Below are 15,162 nucleotides of genomic sequence, written 5' to 3'. Positions count from 1 at the left end.
TGCTGCCACCACGTTTCACTTTTGGGATGGTGTTTCTTGGGGTGATGAACTGTGTTGGTTTGACCCCAGATATAGTGTTTACATTGGTGGTCAAAAAGTTAAATTTTTCTCTGATCTGACCACAGCACCTTCCTCCATACATTTGAGGTGTCTCCCCCATGTCTGCTTTACAATTTTTTTTGTGTAAGTAAATGCTTTTTTCTGGCCACTCTTCCATAAAGACCACCTCTATGGAGTGTACAGCTTATTGTGGTTGTATGGACAGATACTCCAGTCTTTGCTTGGGAACTCTGCAGCTACTTCAGTGTTAATACTTTTGGTCTCTGTGCTGCCTCTCTGATTAATGCCCTCCTTGCCTGAGCTGAGAACTTTGGTGGTGGCACTCTCTTGGCAGGTTTGTTGTGGTACCGTATTCTTTCCATTTGATGATAATGGATTTGATGGTGGTCCGGGAGATCATCAGAGATTGGAAATATTTTAATAATCCAACCCTGACTTGTATTTCTCAACTACTTTGTCCCTGACTTGTTTGGAGATCTCCTTGGTCTTCATGGTGTTGTTTAGTTAGTGGTGCCTTTGCTTAGTGGTGTTGCAGCCTCTGTGTCCTTTCAGAGAAGGTGTGTATATACACTGACAGACCATGTGACACTTAGATTGCACACAGGGGGACTTCCTTTCAATAAGCATGTGACTTATAAAGATAATTGATTGCATCAAAAATTTTTAGGGGCTTCATAGCGAAAGAGATGAATAAAGTATACATAAGCACATGCCAATTTTTAGTTATTTGATCGCAAAATTTTAATTTATATCTACATTTTTCTCAATTTACTTCACCAACTTATAGTATTTAGTGCTGATGCATCACACACAAGTATAGACACTATAGAGAAAAAGGTCCTCCAAGGATATTATATAAAATATTCAAATTTTATTAAATAACACAAAAAATAAAAAGAAACAGCAAACCATACAGAAAGTGGAAAATAGCATGACACAAACATAAGAACTATAAAATGACTGGTACAATAATGTAGCACATGAGGGAATATAAAACAATTCTTAAAGTGCTGGTGCAGCAAGCAGAAATGGATAATATTAATGATATAATTCACATATTAGAGCCTAATAGCATGTTAAATGAAGCCTGCAGCGACATTATGCACAATGAAATAGATGAAACCCAGACATTGCTGGTTTCCCATAGCTGAACTCCTCAGAAGGATAAAATCCTTCCTAAAAATAAATGATGTGGGTATAGAGAGGATCAAGTAAGGGAAATACACCTCATGGCTAGAGAATTAAAGCAATAACATATTTACCAGAATGAAAGAATCACCCAGGGTCCCCCTTTACACGCGTTTCGATGAATATCTTCCTCATTGCCAGTGCAATGAATATTCATTTCCCTTAGCAGCGAGCACAGTTACAGCGGCAGCCGCCAGGTCCTGCCTCCTATGACCCGCTGCTCCACCACTCACCCTCTCCCGCCAGCTTCTGGGACAATGACTCGTGTATAAGCTTAAAGATGACGTTTTCAGCACAAAAAAATGTTCTGAAAAACTCTGCTTATACACGAGTATATACGGTAAGTAAAAAAAAAATCAAAGGAGCCAATCTTGTCAAATCTGGGGCTACATATTTTAGTGCATTTCTGTTTCAAAAGTTGCCCAAATTTTTGTGCTCTAAATTTTGCAAAAATTTAAGTTTACAATCTAGCGTAAATGCAGCAAAGGTCACTCGATGACATATTGACAATTGCAATGCTACATTGGTCTTTACAAGCCTTAAAAATATAAGCATTTATTTCTCTAGTTTTAATTCATTCTGTCAGGCCAGAAGACCCTGTGATGCTACAATTGAGGTCCTACCATTTACATATAAAGGATACCTTCACACAGGGTGGCATAACTTGCAACTTGTGGGCCTTAGAGTAAAATCTACAACAGAGGACCCATTTCCCATTCATGGGCCTTTAAAAGCATTAATCCTCTCATTTGAACCTTAGGGATCTTTTGGCCCCTTTTTATTCCATGGTCCAGGTTCAATCGCAACCCCTGCACCTAGTATAGTTAGACTCCTGGGTTTAACCCCTTCCTGAAATAGGATGTACTATACTTTCAATATCAAGTGTGGAAGTAAGGAACTGCCGAGCAACTGAGCCTCCACCATACCGGGCAGGCCCGGATATGTTACATAGCCAGCACCTGCCACTCACAGCAGCACCTGGAGCTAGCTACAATCGCTGCTTTTTAACCATTTACATGCCGCAGACAGAAATTCACATTTAAAGGGAATCTGTCACCCCTTTTTTGAGATATCATATAATGATATCATTCAATTTTGTGTCACATAAGGATTCTCTTAGTACTTTTGCTTCCCCCTGACCCTTCACCTTTCATGCATAAATACCTTTTTTATATCGATTCAGATGTATGTAAACTTCCACGGTCCGGTCCGATGGGCGGGGCTTATTCACCTGCTCCCCCCTCCCTGTCTTGCTCTACACAAGAAGAAATGCATAGAGCAAGACAGGGAGGGGGGGAGCAGGTGAATAAGCCCCGCCCAGCGGACCGGACAGCAGCAGTTTACATACATCTGAACCGATATAAAAAAGATATTTATGCATGAAAGGTGCGGGGTCAGGGGGAAGCAAAAGTACTAAGAGAATCCTTATGTGACACACAATTGAATGATATCACTATATGATATCTCAAAAAAGGGGTGACCGATTCTCTTTAAATAACACCAACTGGCATTGCCGCCATCTTAGTGTATACACTATACTAGTGCTTTCGTAGTTTACTGGTGTGAGTTAGGTAACCAGACTTTATAGCTTTGTGTATCAATTTCTGTTGTTGTTAGTTGAGGCTTGGCTTCTTAAAAGACCCTAGTGGCTCATTTTTTATTGTCTATGTAAAATGATATGTTAAATATTTTCTCCCTAGGTTTTTATTTACTTGTTTTTATTTTTTTGTAGGAGCTTGGAGCCTCTTTATTTTACATATGGAATTTTATTTGCCTGTGGCTGCTCATTTGCTTACCAACCTTCCCTGGTAATCTTGGGACACTACTTTAAGAAACGCTTGGGCCTAGTAAATGGTATTGTCACAGCAGGCAGCAGCCTATTTACTGTGTCACTGCCTTTTCTTCTCAAATTTTTGCTTAAAGCCCTACGACTTTACAATACCCTGCGTGTCTTATGTGTCTTCCTGTTTATACTATTTTTGGCTGGATTCACCTATAAGCCACTATTGCCTAGGAACAGAAAGAGGGGTAAAAAGGTCTTTAACTTCTCCATCTTCAAAATCAAGAGTTATTGCATATGGGCATTTGGGATTCCAGCAGCACTTTTTGGCTATTTTGTGCCTTATGTTCATTTGGTAAGTGATGGCTTATAAAATAGCTTTACGTTTATCCACTGGTATGGAACATATTAAAGGCAGGGACACTTAAAGACAATTGGCAATTAAGTCAGGGACAAGGTTTTACTCTTCTCTGGACCAAATATACATGATCCTGGTACAATTGTAATGTAACTAAACTTTGGTAATTTTTTTTAGATTTTTTAGTTCTTTAAACTTCCGGTACATCAATGGGGGCCAGGGTCCTGCGATCCTCATTGAAAAAACCCTCAGAAGTGTGCAGTTCTGGAGGCAGAAGGTCACATCTCCTGCCAGATTGTACACGTACCAAAGTACGGATTCAATAGAATTTCTGCCTCCTCAGCTGTGCACTTCTGACCAGTCTTTTGAGTGATTGGTGGTGGTCTTACGACATTTACATTGTACATTTTGGACAAATTGGTTTTCTTAGAAGGGTTTCCAAACAATAAACTGATTACAAGGTGACTCATTACTGGGATCTTAAAGGGAATTTTGTAGGACGACACTGGCCAGTGGTTACTTCTGTGGCCTTAAGAAACGTATACTGTACACGTGTCCCTGGGTGTGTGCACATGTATTTGCTTAAGCTGCTGTCACTCTGAGACTGCATGCTGCCGTAAAATGGAACAAGATGGGACCCTTTGTTATCGTGAAGCCAGGCATTAGTAAAAAATAAACTTATGTTTACTTGGTCTTAGTAGTAGGTAAAAGACTTGAAATCTTCATTACATTGCAGAGACACAAACATATCAGTTGCGGACGGCAGCACATCACTTGTGAGAAACATTATGGTAGTACAACAGGTTAAGCGGAGGACCTCCATCTACCCAGTGCAGGGCCACATGGATCAATGTGTTTTGCTGTGACCACTTCACCCAGCACTACACTCTGTGGGCTATATAAGCGAGCTTTTCCAGCTATAATACCATTATTATTATTTATTATGCATTGCTTATATATAGCGCCATTAATTCCACAGGGCTTTGCACACATTATCATCGCTGTCCCCATTGGGCTGACAATCTAGATTCCCTATCAGTATGTCTTTGGAGTGTGGGAGGAAACAGGAGAACACAGAGGAAACCCACGCAAACACGGGGAGAACATACAAACTCCTTGCAGATGTTGTCCTTGGTGGGATTTGAACTCAGGACCCCAGCGCTGCAATTCTATAATACTAACCACTGAGCCACCATGCTGCCCTACCATATGGATGTGTCCAAGCCTGTCTGATCCCATATTCCTTCACTAAGATCTCTAGGTCTTCCAATATGACAAACACAATTTAGAAATACATGATTTTATGTAACAAACAAAATTTGAAAATAATGGTACATGATTTTATGGCAATCAAATGCTTGTTTGTTTTTTTAACTATAGTAAACATTTTGGTTGTACAGAAAATAAAGAATGTTTAAGCATTTTTAGAATCTTACATTTATTACTCTTTTCACTCGTCACCAGATGAACCATGTTAAGGAGCGTATAGGAGCTGACGTCCAGGAAGTGGTTTTGTTACTATGTATTGGTGTTACATCTGGTGTTGGAAGACTTATTTGTGGCAGAGTTGCAGATTACATTCCAGGTGTCAAGAAAGTCTATTTACAGGTAATACAAAACTAATGCTGTACAACCACAAAATCGATATATAAATATCTACTTATTTTACCCCCCTGTACAAGTGGTAGCTTTCCTATATGGTAGGATCAAAAAATCAGTATTCCATGGAACTGCCTTGTTTAACATGTTTTACAACAGGTTGTGTCTGCTGCACCAAATCTGCAGCCATATGTGGCTGATCCGATTGCAAGACAGTGGCAAGGAATAAGGCCCTATGATCATACATCATGTTTTTACTACAGCTGTCGGAGGTATATTTGCAACTATATAGTCATCTAGAGAAGCAAAGGCAACTGTCACTGTTACCGCAGCAGTGTGGAGCCAAAAGACCACAGCGTCTGATTGCTCCTACATCGGCACTGAGAAAAAGCACTTCTTCATTTTAAATGTTTATTTCTTCTGGCAGAACAGGGGTTAATCAGCCATGTTGTCAAAATCCCTGTGCTTACAGCTGTGCTCGGTTAGCTACTCCTTTTCCCTTTATAATCTGGGGTCTGATACTATTTCTCTTCAGAGCTAGCATTTTCTGCATGACTAATAGTGGGAGAGTAGTACATATGAGAAGGAGAGTTGAAGGAGTTATTAGTAACTGTTGCTTGGATTGTACGCATGGTAATTCCTTATCCTTCACTGTTTTTGTTTATTCCCCTATCTTCAGACCCTGGTGCATTCCTCTGTTACATGTGAGTGAATATTTTGTATGTCTGGCGTTTTCTGTTAACCCTTGTCTGTGTAGCCTTGTTTGTCAGGTTGGTGTACTATGGTGCACAGTAGCGCCCCCTCTTCCCTGGGTGCGGGAACAGAACAGAAGGAGGGCTAACTTAGGAGATAAGGCAAGGGCAGAGACCCGGCATCTTCGCCATCTGAAGTATCCCGGGGAGCAGGGCGAGCTAGGGCACCCCTATTTTTAGGGACAGGGAAGGAGCCCATGGTCCCAGGTCACCCGACAGCTGTGTTGTGACAGCAACCCAAGTAAAGTTTTTTGTTTTGTTTTGTTTTTTTTTTAAACCAACAAATTATCTCAAATTTCCCTTGTAATATTCTCCCACAGCATCTTGATGGGATTTTGATCCAGGATTTGACTTAGTCATTAAAGTACCATAAATAAGTTTATTTCCTGTAATTCCATATTGGATTTATTGGTGTGTGTTTTATCTGAGAGGCTGGCTGAAAAATTTTAGCCTATGGGTAATTACAAAGCACTGACCCACAAGTTGCGGCGGTCCAACTTTAGCCTACTTATCTCTGGCCACTGCACCAGAGGTAATAGGCTTTACACTTAACAGTGGCTTGTACATAGATAGAGGAATAGAACGAGGTTAATGCATAGATATGGGAACACTGCAAAGCTTACTATACAGATACGGGAACAGAACTAAGTTCACTATAAAGATATGGGAATAAACGCATGCTCACTATTTAGATACAGGAGCTGAACCACGCTTACCACATAGGACAAGGTATAGCACAAGGACAGAAGCAGGCTTTGTACACAAATACGAGAAAAGAACCAAGTTAACTACATAGATACAGGATCAGAAATGAGATAGGTACACAAATATGGGGACAAAACCTAGCTTACTACATAGATACAGGAATAGACTTGAGCTAACTGTAATGCCTGCTACAGCGCAGTAGCACACAACCTCCACCAGGGGATGCGGGTGAAGGTAAATAGGTGCGCTCACAGTGAAACCACAGATCAGCAGGCAGGAGCCACTAGGTGGTGGAAGAGTAGTCAGAAAAGCCGGGTCAGCAAGAGAGAGGGAACAAAGTACCAGAGGTCACAGCAATACACGTGGTCAGAAAAAAGCCAAAGAAGTCAGAGCCGGTCGGGAGAAGGAAAGCCAGAGATGGACGACAGTAACACAGGTCAGATGACAAGCCGAGTCAAATATCAAGAGGTCACAACACAGAGCGAGTACTACGATGAGCGACGTCAAGGGGAAAACAGGAACGGGACCTAGGTAAATGGGCAGAGGACAGGGTATAACGGGGTCAGCTGCTCAAACCAGAGACTGGAACTATAACTGACACTGCTTGCAGGGACCAGCGGACTGAAATAGCCAGACAAATACCAAAACGAGGCAGAGAAGATTAACCCCCGCATGACCATCCCGGGGAGAGAATAATCAGAAACAAACCCCGGACTAGATCATAACAGTACCCCCCACTCCTTGGGGGGCCACCAGACCCTCAGGTTTCCCCGGATACCGAGCATGAAAGACATGGACCGATCGCGCGGTTAAGCAAGACTCGTCCTCTGGACCGTAACCTTTCCAATGGAACAGATACTGAAGTGAATGACGAAGCATCCAAGAATCCATTATCCATTCCACCTCATACTTGGTCTGATCATCCACCAAAACAGGAGGCGGACGAGATGGAGAGTCCCCTGAGGAAGACACCCACGGTTTCAAAAGAGCCTTATAGAACACATTGGGGATCCGCAGTGATGGCGGTTCCTTTGGACCTCCCCCCAGATCTCCCCCAACCGATGAATGGCAACATCAGCTCCTGGACACCCCAAATCCAGCCGAGAAAATTCACCAAAATGAGGGTGAAAACCATAATTGCAAAAGAGCGGGGAAATACCAGTGGACTGATTAATACAATTATTAAATGCGAATTCTGCCAATGCTAATGAAGAGCACCAATCATCCTGACGAGATGTGGCAAGGCAGCATAAAATCTGCTCCAAAGATTGATTGGTCCTCTCAGTCTGACCGTTGGTCTCAGGATGATAGACTGAAGAAAAGGTCAAACTGATACCCAGCCTTTTACAAAAAGCCCTCCAGAACTTAGACACAAATTGCACCCCTCTATCAGAGACAACACTCACAGGCACGCCATGTAATCGTGACATATTGTACTTCATGATAGAGGTAAAATTTCTTTGATATGACTTGCGTTTATTTGTGAAACAAAACAAAAATTTGGCAAAAATTTAGAAAATGTCGCAATTTTCCAATTTTAAATTTTCATGCCCTTAAATCACAGAGATATGTCACAAAAAATACTTAATAAGTAACATTTCCTGCATGTTTACTTTACATCAGCACAATTATTTTTGATAGGAAGTTGTAAGGGTTAAACGTTGACCAGCAATTTCTCATTTTTACAACACCATTTTTTTGGGGACCACATCACATTTGAAGTCACTTTGAGGGGTCTATATGATAGAAAATGCCCAAAATTGACCCCATTCTAAAAACTGCACCCTTCAAGGTGCGCAAAACCACATTCAAGAAGTTTATTAACCCTTCAGGTGCTTCACAGGAATTTTTGAAATGTTTAAAAAAATGAACATTTATCCTTTTTCACAAAAAAATTACTTCAGGTCTAATTTTTTTTATTTTCCTAAGGGTAACGGGAGAAATTGGACCCCAAAAGTTATTGTGCAATTCGTCCTGAGTACCCTGATACCCCATGTGTCGGGGTAAACCACTGTTTTGGCGCATGGCATTTCTCGGAAGGGAAAGAGCGCCATTTGACTTTTTCAACGCAAAATTGGTTGGAATTGAGATCGGATGCCATGTCGCCTTTGGAGAGCCCCTAATGTGTCTAAACAGTGGAAACCCCCCACAAGTGACCCCATTTTGGAAACTAGACACCCCAAGGACCTTATCTAGATGTGTGGTGAGAACTTTGAACCCTCAAGTGCTTCACAGAAGTTTATAACGTAGAGCCATAAAAATAAAAAATCATATTTTTTTCCACAAAAATGATCTTTTTACCCCCACATTTTTTATTTTCGCCAGGTTAATAGAAGAAATTGGACCCCATGAGTTATTGTGAAATTTGTCCTGAGTATGCTGATTCCCCATATGTGGGGGTAAACCACTGTTTTGGCGCATGGCAGAGCTCAGAAGGGAAGGAGCACCGTTTGACATTTTCATCTCAGAATTGGCTGGAATTGAGATCAGACGCCATGTCGCGTTTGGAGAGCCCCTGACGTGCCTAAACAGTGGAAACCCCCTATTCTAACTCCAACCCAAACCCCAACACAACCCTAATACTAATCCCAACCCTATCCATTACCCTAACTACAAACCTAACCATAGCACACCCCTAACCCTAGCCCTAACCCTAATGGGAAAATGGAAATAAATACATTTTTTTATTTTATTAATTTTCCCTAACTAAGGGGGTGATAAGGGGGGTTTGATTTACCATTTATAGCGGGTGTTTATGTTTGGCAACTGTCACACGATAAAAGACGCTTTTTATTGCAAAAAATAGTTTTTGCATCATCACATTTTGAGAGCTGTAATTTTCCCATATTTTGGCCCACAGAGTCATGTGAGGTCTTATTTTTTGCGGGACAAGTTGACGTTTTTATTGGTACCATCTTCGGGCACATGGCATTTTTTTATCGCTTTTTATTACGATTTTTGGGAGGCAAAATGAACAAAAACCAGCAATTCATGAATTTCTTTTGAGGGGCGTTTATACCGTTCCACGTGTGGTAAAATTGATAAAGCAGTTTTATGCTTCAGGTAAGTACGATTACAGTGATACCTCATTTATATATTTTTTATGTTTTGGCGCTTTTATATAATAAAAACTATTTTATATCAAAAAAATAAATATTTTTGCATTGCTTTATTCTACAAGCTATAACTTTTTTATTTTTTCGCTGATGACGCTGTATGGCGGCTCATGTTCTGTAGGACAAGATGATGTTTTCAGCGGTACCATGTTTATTTATATCCGTCTTTTTGATCGCGTGTTATTCCACTTTTTGTTTGGCAGTATGATGATAAAGCATTTTTTTTGCCTTTTTTTTAAGGGGTTCACTAAAGGGGTTAACTAGTTGGACAGTATTATAGGGTGGGTCGTTGCAGACGCGGCAATACTAAATATGTGTACTTTTATTGTTTTTTTGTTTTTTTTTTATATAAAGAAATGTATTTATTGGGGAATATATTTTTTATATTTAGGAATTTTTAAAAAAAATATTTTTACACATTTTTTTTTTCACTTTTTTACTTTGTCCCAGAGTGGGACATCACTGTATTATATCAGATCGTTGATCTGACACTTTGCAATGCACTGTGTCAGATCAGCGATCTGACGGGCACTGCAGGAGGCTGAGAGCAGGCGCTGAGAAGCCACCTCCCTGCAGGACCTGGAAGGACCCCGTGGCCATCTTGGATTTGGGGTCCTGCAGGAAGGAGGCCCTTGAAACAACGCGATCACATCGCGTTCTTCTGAGGGTCTCAGGGTAATACACAGGGAGCCCCCTCCCTGCCCGATGCTTCCCTATACCACCGGAACACTGCGATCATGTTTGATCGCAATGTGCTGAGAGCAGTCCCTGACCGCTCCTGGCACATAGTGCCGGGTGTCAGCTCACGGGGGGAGCGCAGCTGATCGCGATGACGTACTATCCCATCCACGGTCATACAGGCTCTGGTCACCTGGACGGGATAGTATGTCATATGTCACAAAAGGGTTATTGGCTAGTAACTCTCAGTTACCCACATCGTAATTCCTTTCAGCAGAGTAAAACTTTTTAGAAAAGAAGGCACAGGGTCTTAAATTGGTTAACATGGTGGGCCCTTGAGACAATATCGCCCCCACTCCCACCTCCGAGGCCTCCACCTCCGCGATAAATGGCTCAGACAGATCAGGTTGAATCCAGTACAGGGGCAGACATAAAACATTCTTTTAAAGAAGAAAATGCCGCTAAAGCTGGAGCTGACCAGTTTTTGATATCAGCCACCTTGCGGGTTATATCACTGAGGGGTTTAACCACCTGTGAAAACCCCTTGATGGATTTTCTATAGTAATTGGCAAAACCCAAAAATCTCTGAAGACCCTTGAGATCTTTGGGTTGCACCCAATGAACAATAGCCTGTACCTTTCTAGGGTCCATGCAAAACCACTCAGCAGACAAAATAAACCCCAGAAAGGACAATTCTTGCACAAAAATGAACACTTCTCCAGTTTGGCAAAGAGAGAGTTCTCCCTGAGCCTCTGGAGGACTGAATGGAGATGACCCATATGTTTCATTTTATCAGCAGAATATATAAGGATATCATCCAGATACACCACCATGAAGCGCCAAATGAAATCTGAAAAAACATGATTAATGAAATTCTGAAAAACCGCTGGCCCGTTAGTCAGACAACCAAAGGGCATAACCAGGTTCTCAAACAAACCCTCAGAGGTGAGGAAAGACGTTTTCCACTCATCCCCCTCCCGCATGCGGATGAGATTATATGCTTCCCTGAGGTCCAATTTAGAGAACTATTTGGCCCCAGACAATTGATTGTACAAATCAGAAATAAGTGGAAGGATGTAAGAATTCCTCACGGTGATCTTGTTTAATTCTTGAAAATCAAGGCGTGGGAATAAACCATCATCTTTTTTCTTCACAAAAAAGAACCCCACCGCTAAAAGAGAAACAGACGCACGAATGTTCTCTTTATGAAGACTATCGGAGATATACTCCTTCATAGCCGCCCGCTTGGGGCTGGACACATTGTATAAACGGGCCTTGGGCAGTTTGGCACCAGATACGAGATTAACAGCACAATCGAATGGGCAGTGTGGTGGTAGAACCTCAGCCTCCTTTTCGGAGAATATATCCTCAAAATCCTTCAGGTACTCCGGAATACCCTCCAGACTGATGGAAGACACAGACACATTAACAAGGCAACGTTTAGAACAATTAGAACCCCAATTAACAATGCCCCGAGATTCCCAATCAATGATCGGGTTATGTAACAGTAATTAGGGAAACACCACCAACAGTCCCACAGGTAGATTGTCTATAATAAAACATGTAATACATTCTTGTTGACAGGACCCCACCTTTAGGATAAACTCCTCAGAGATAAACTTAACAACATTCTTAGTGGTGAGGGGTGTTATGAATGGGTCACCGAGGAGGATGGCAGGAACAGGCTAAGCCACCAGAAGACCAGAGAGGTTGGTAACTAAGCGGATCGCAGACCCCTGATCCTATCTGCACAACTAGCAGTAGCCGTGGAGCGTTCCTACGATGTCCTAGACGCTTCGTCACAGCCGGAGAACTAACTAAGCCTAAAGACAGAAAGATGAAATCTAAACTGCCCCGGAGCAGATTCCCAAAGGAATAGACAGCGCCCAAACATATATTGTCGGTGAAAGAAGATGAGACACAAACACACGCATAGAACAGACTGAGCAAATGGTGGGGCCCAAGCTGTCTAGACAGGACAGGACAGAAAAGATATTGTCTGCAATCACGCACAAAACCCTGAAAAAGTCCAACACTACTGATATACAAAAAACCTGAGATCACACGATCTCACCCCCGCTAGATCAGCACTCTGGTATGAACTGGCAGCAAAGCAAAAAGATACTAACATAACAGGGGACTGAACAAGCTGCAACATATGAAGCAGGGCCCAGCGCTGCCCCCAGCAGGGAGCACGCTGAACCCTAGCAGCAAAACAGAAAGCAAAAAAAAGACACAACCAGATTAGATGCAAAGGATTAGCAAAAGAATCACTTAGCTGAACCATGCAGATCAGGCAGGGGACAAAAGCGCTCCAAATGCACACTGAGGAAATCACCAGCAACCTCCAAGAGCAGCCACCTCAATTATATGCTCCCAGCCAGTAATCCTAGGTTTCCAATTATCGTCATCATGTGGGGAACTTCCATCCACCTGGCCAGCTCCACTACTCTCAGCAACCACCAGAGGGAGCAGAGGGAGCTTTGGCTCAGAACTCCGAGCAAGAGAATTCACAACAGAGGGGTGTTTTATCAATGGCCATGATATTAATGGGTTCCAACCTGACTGTCCCTAACTTACATTTGGCCACCAAATCAGTCAATCAAGTTCAAAAAGACCCACAATCCACAAAAGCTGAAGTGGAGGTACAACCGTTCTTGACAAAAAGTTCTACTTCCAACAGTAGTTTAAGATATGAGGAAAAAGGTACCTGAGAGTCTGGGCAACCTCCTCGACAGCTACTCAGACGTAGGTGTTTCCCGGCACCTGGAAGTAGGAGGACAGGAGGGACAGTCCATTTTCCAGTGTCCCGGACTACCACAGTAGAAGCAAAGTCTCCCATCACATCATTGTCTCCTCTCCCCTTCCTTGACGGTGGTGACCCCCACCTCCATGGGCTCGGACTGAGGTGTAGCATCAGGGTTACTCGGAAGCAAAGGATCTGCACGCTGCATAACACTCTTTTCCCTTATAAAAATGAGGAAATGGTTGCACTCAATTGCATTAAGGCATGTCAATGTGAAATACATGAAGAGTGAATAGCGAATTGCTTTTGCAATTTAGGAAAAACACAAGAGATGCTTGGCACAGAATTTGGCCAAAAAATGTGAGCTCATTCACCATCGTCAAGGTAATTTCCTCTGGCTAATAACTTGGTAAAGCCTATATTTATAGGAAGGTCAGAACGAAATGTGATTGGATGTAATTAAAACCACAGCATGGTGCAGGGCGGAGTGCTCAGTCAGAAAGCTAGCATACAAACAACAGAAAACTGACGGCACATCAAGAACTAGTCTGAACAAGTGTTAGGAGTGGCGGAAGGCACTAAATAAAAAATGTAAATGAAGTGCCTTTGCCACTCGGGGTCCACCGTGCGGTAGGTGGAGAAACTGCAGCTAAGTGACGACAGAGCAATCTGGCGGTAATGTGCACAGGGTTAGATGACACCCAGGTGCACTAAGGAATCTCTGTTAAACACACAGAGCAGATAAAGAAAATATAACAACGCTGAGCCTGTTAAGAACACAGAGACTCAGCGGTGCATGAGCGGTATGTGGCCACCGGAGTAGTTAAAAGACGGCACTCACTCCGCCAGGACCTACCGTAAACTCTCGTGAAAAATAGGCGCTGCAACTGCAGACGCAAACAACAGCTGCTACAGCAGCACGGCGTAAGACTGGCCGCAAGGTAGCACCGCAATAACGCAGGCGCAATGTTAGACGCTAGCAAGTGCAATAGTGGAGTAATGGCGCTCTGATGCTATTTACTGGCTATAACTCATTCCCTCACACAAGTGTAATATCAAGGAAGGGGATTTCAAATGAGTCATTCACCAGCACATGCATCCATCCACATACACACAACAGCAAGTATGACTATACTAGCACATGGCGGAACAGCCATGCGCGCTTTTTATAGCAAACGGGACCTTCCAAAGGCTTCCAGATCTCTGAGCTGAGCCAATGGAATCTGGAGCAGGACCTGAGCACCTGACTCCTGAGCTCCAATGGCCGATTGTCCCATGAGCATGCTCAGAAGAAGGGACGAAGGACTTAGCCTCCGGAGAGAGTTGCTGTAAAGCAATCTCATCTGCAATCTCCTTTGTATTAGACAAAGAGCAGGAGACTGCAGCATGTGAGGGTCTAGATTCCTGCCTAGTAATGGCCGAAATCTGACTCCTAAGAACAAGTGCATACCAAAAAACAGCTTACATATCAAAATGAGAGACCCTCTCCCTTAGTCTTTGATCCATCCGGATGCCTGAGTCATAGCCTCCTCCAAAGAACTAGGTGGTGGATTGAGAGCCAGAGCATCCTTCAAATGGTCAGACAGTCCCTTCTAGAACTGGTACCTGAATGCAGAGTCGTTCCATGAGACTTCTGGGGACCATCGTCTAAACTCCGAGCAATACCACTCGGCTGGGATCTTTCTCTGAGCAAGACCCATGATAGTATCCTCTGCCACCCTGACACGGTCTGGTTCATCATAGATGAGTCCTAGGGCCTCAAAAAACCTATCCACTGACATCCATTCAGGGGAAGTAGGGGACAACGATAAGGCCCAAGATTGGGGGCCTTCCCTGAGTAAGGAAATAATTATTCCCACCCGCTAACTGTCATCCCCAGGAGATCGAGGTTTAAGTGAAAACAACAATTTGCAACCCTCCCTGAATGTACAAAACTTATCCTTCTCACCAGCAAAGGTGTCAGGGAGCTTGACCGATGATTCGGGAGAGTGCAAGGCGACACCTAGAGAATCGCCAGACCTGCTGACAACATGGGGGGGTGGTAACCTGCACTATCTTAACCGTCTCCATCAACTCTTGAGTATAGGTCGTGGCCAGGGCCCTATGTTCCATTGACAATTTCTGCATCATCTGCATCAAACTGGACATCTGGTCAGCCAGATTGCGCCGCAGATCCATAG

General features: G+C 42.9%; 1 protein-coding gene across 1 annotated transcript in view; it reads left to right on the top strand.

The window, feature by feature from the left end:
* Nucleotides 1-15,162, top strand: part of SLC16A10 (solute carrier family 16 member 10) — a 145,181-nt gene that overhangs the window by 111,766 nt on the left and 18,253 nt on the right. Inside the window, exons 3-4 of the mRNA XM_073576003.1 lie at nt 2,981-3,383; nt 4,851-4,994. Coding sequence (XP_073432104.1) covers nt 2,981-3,383; nt 4,851-4,994 — 547 coding nt within the window. The remainder of the gene's footprint in view (nt 1-2,980; nt 3,384-4,850; nt 4,995-15,162) is intronic.

This window comes from Dendrobates tinctorius, unplaced genomic scaffold (genome assembly GCF_039654945.1).
Source record: "Dendrobates tinctorius isolate UK_male_01 unplaced genomic scaffold, ASM3965494v1 ptg000046l, whole genome shotgun sequence".
In the NCBI taxonomy this organism is placed as follows: domain Eukaryota; kingdom Metazoa; phylum Chordata; class Amphibia; order Anura; family Dendrobatidae; genus Dendrobates; species Dendrobates tinctorius.
This window is presented reverse-complemented; position numbering and strand designations above follow the sequence as displayed.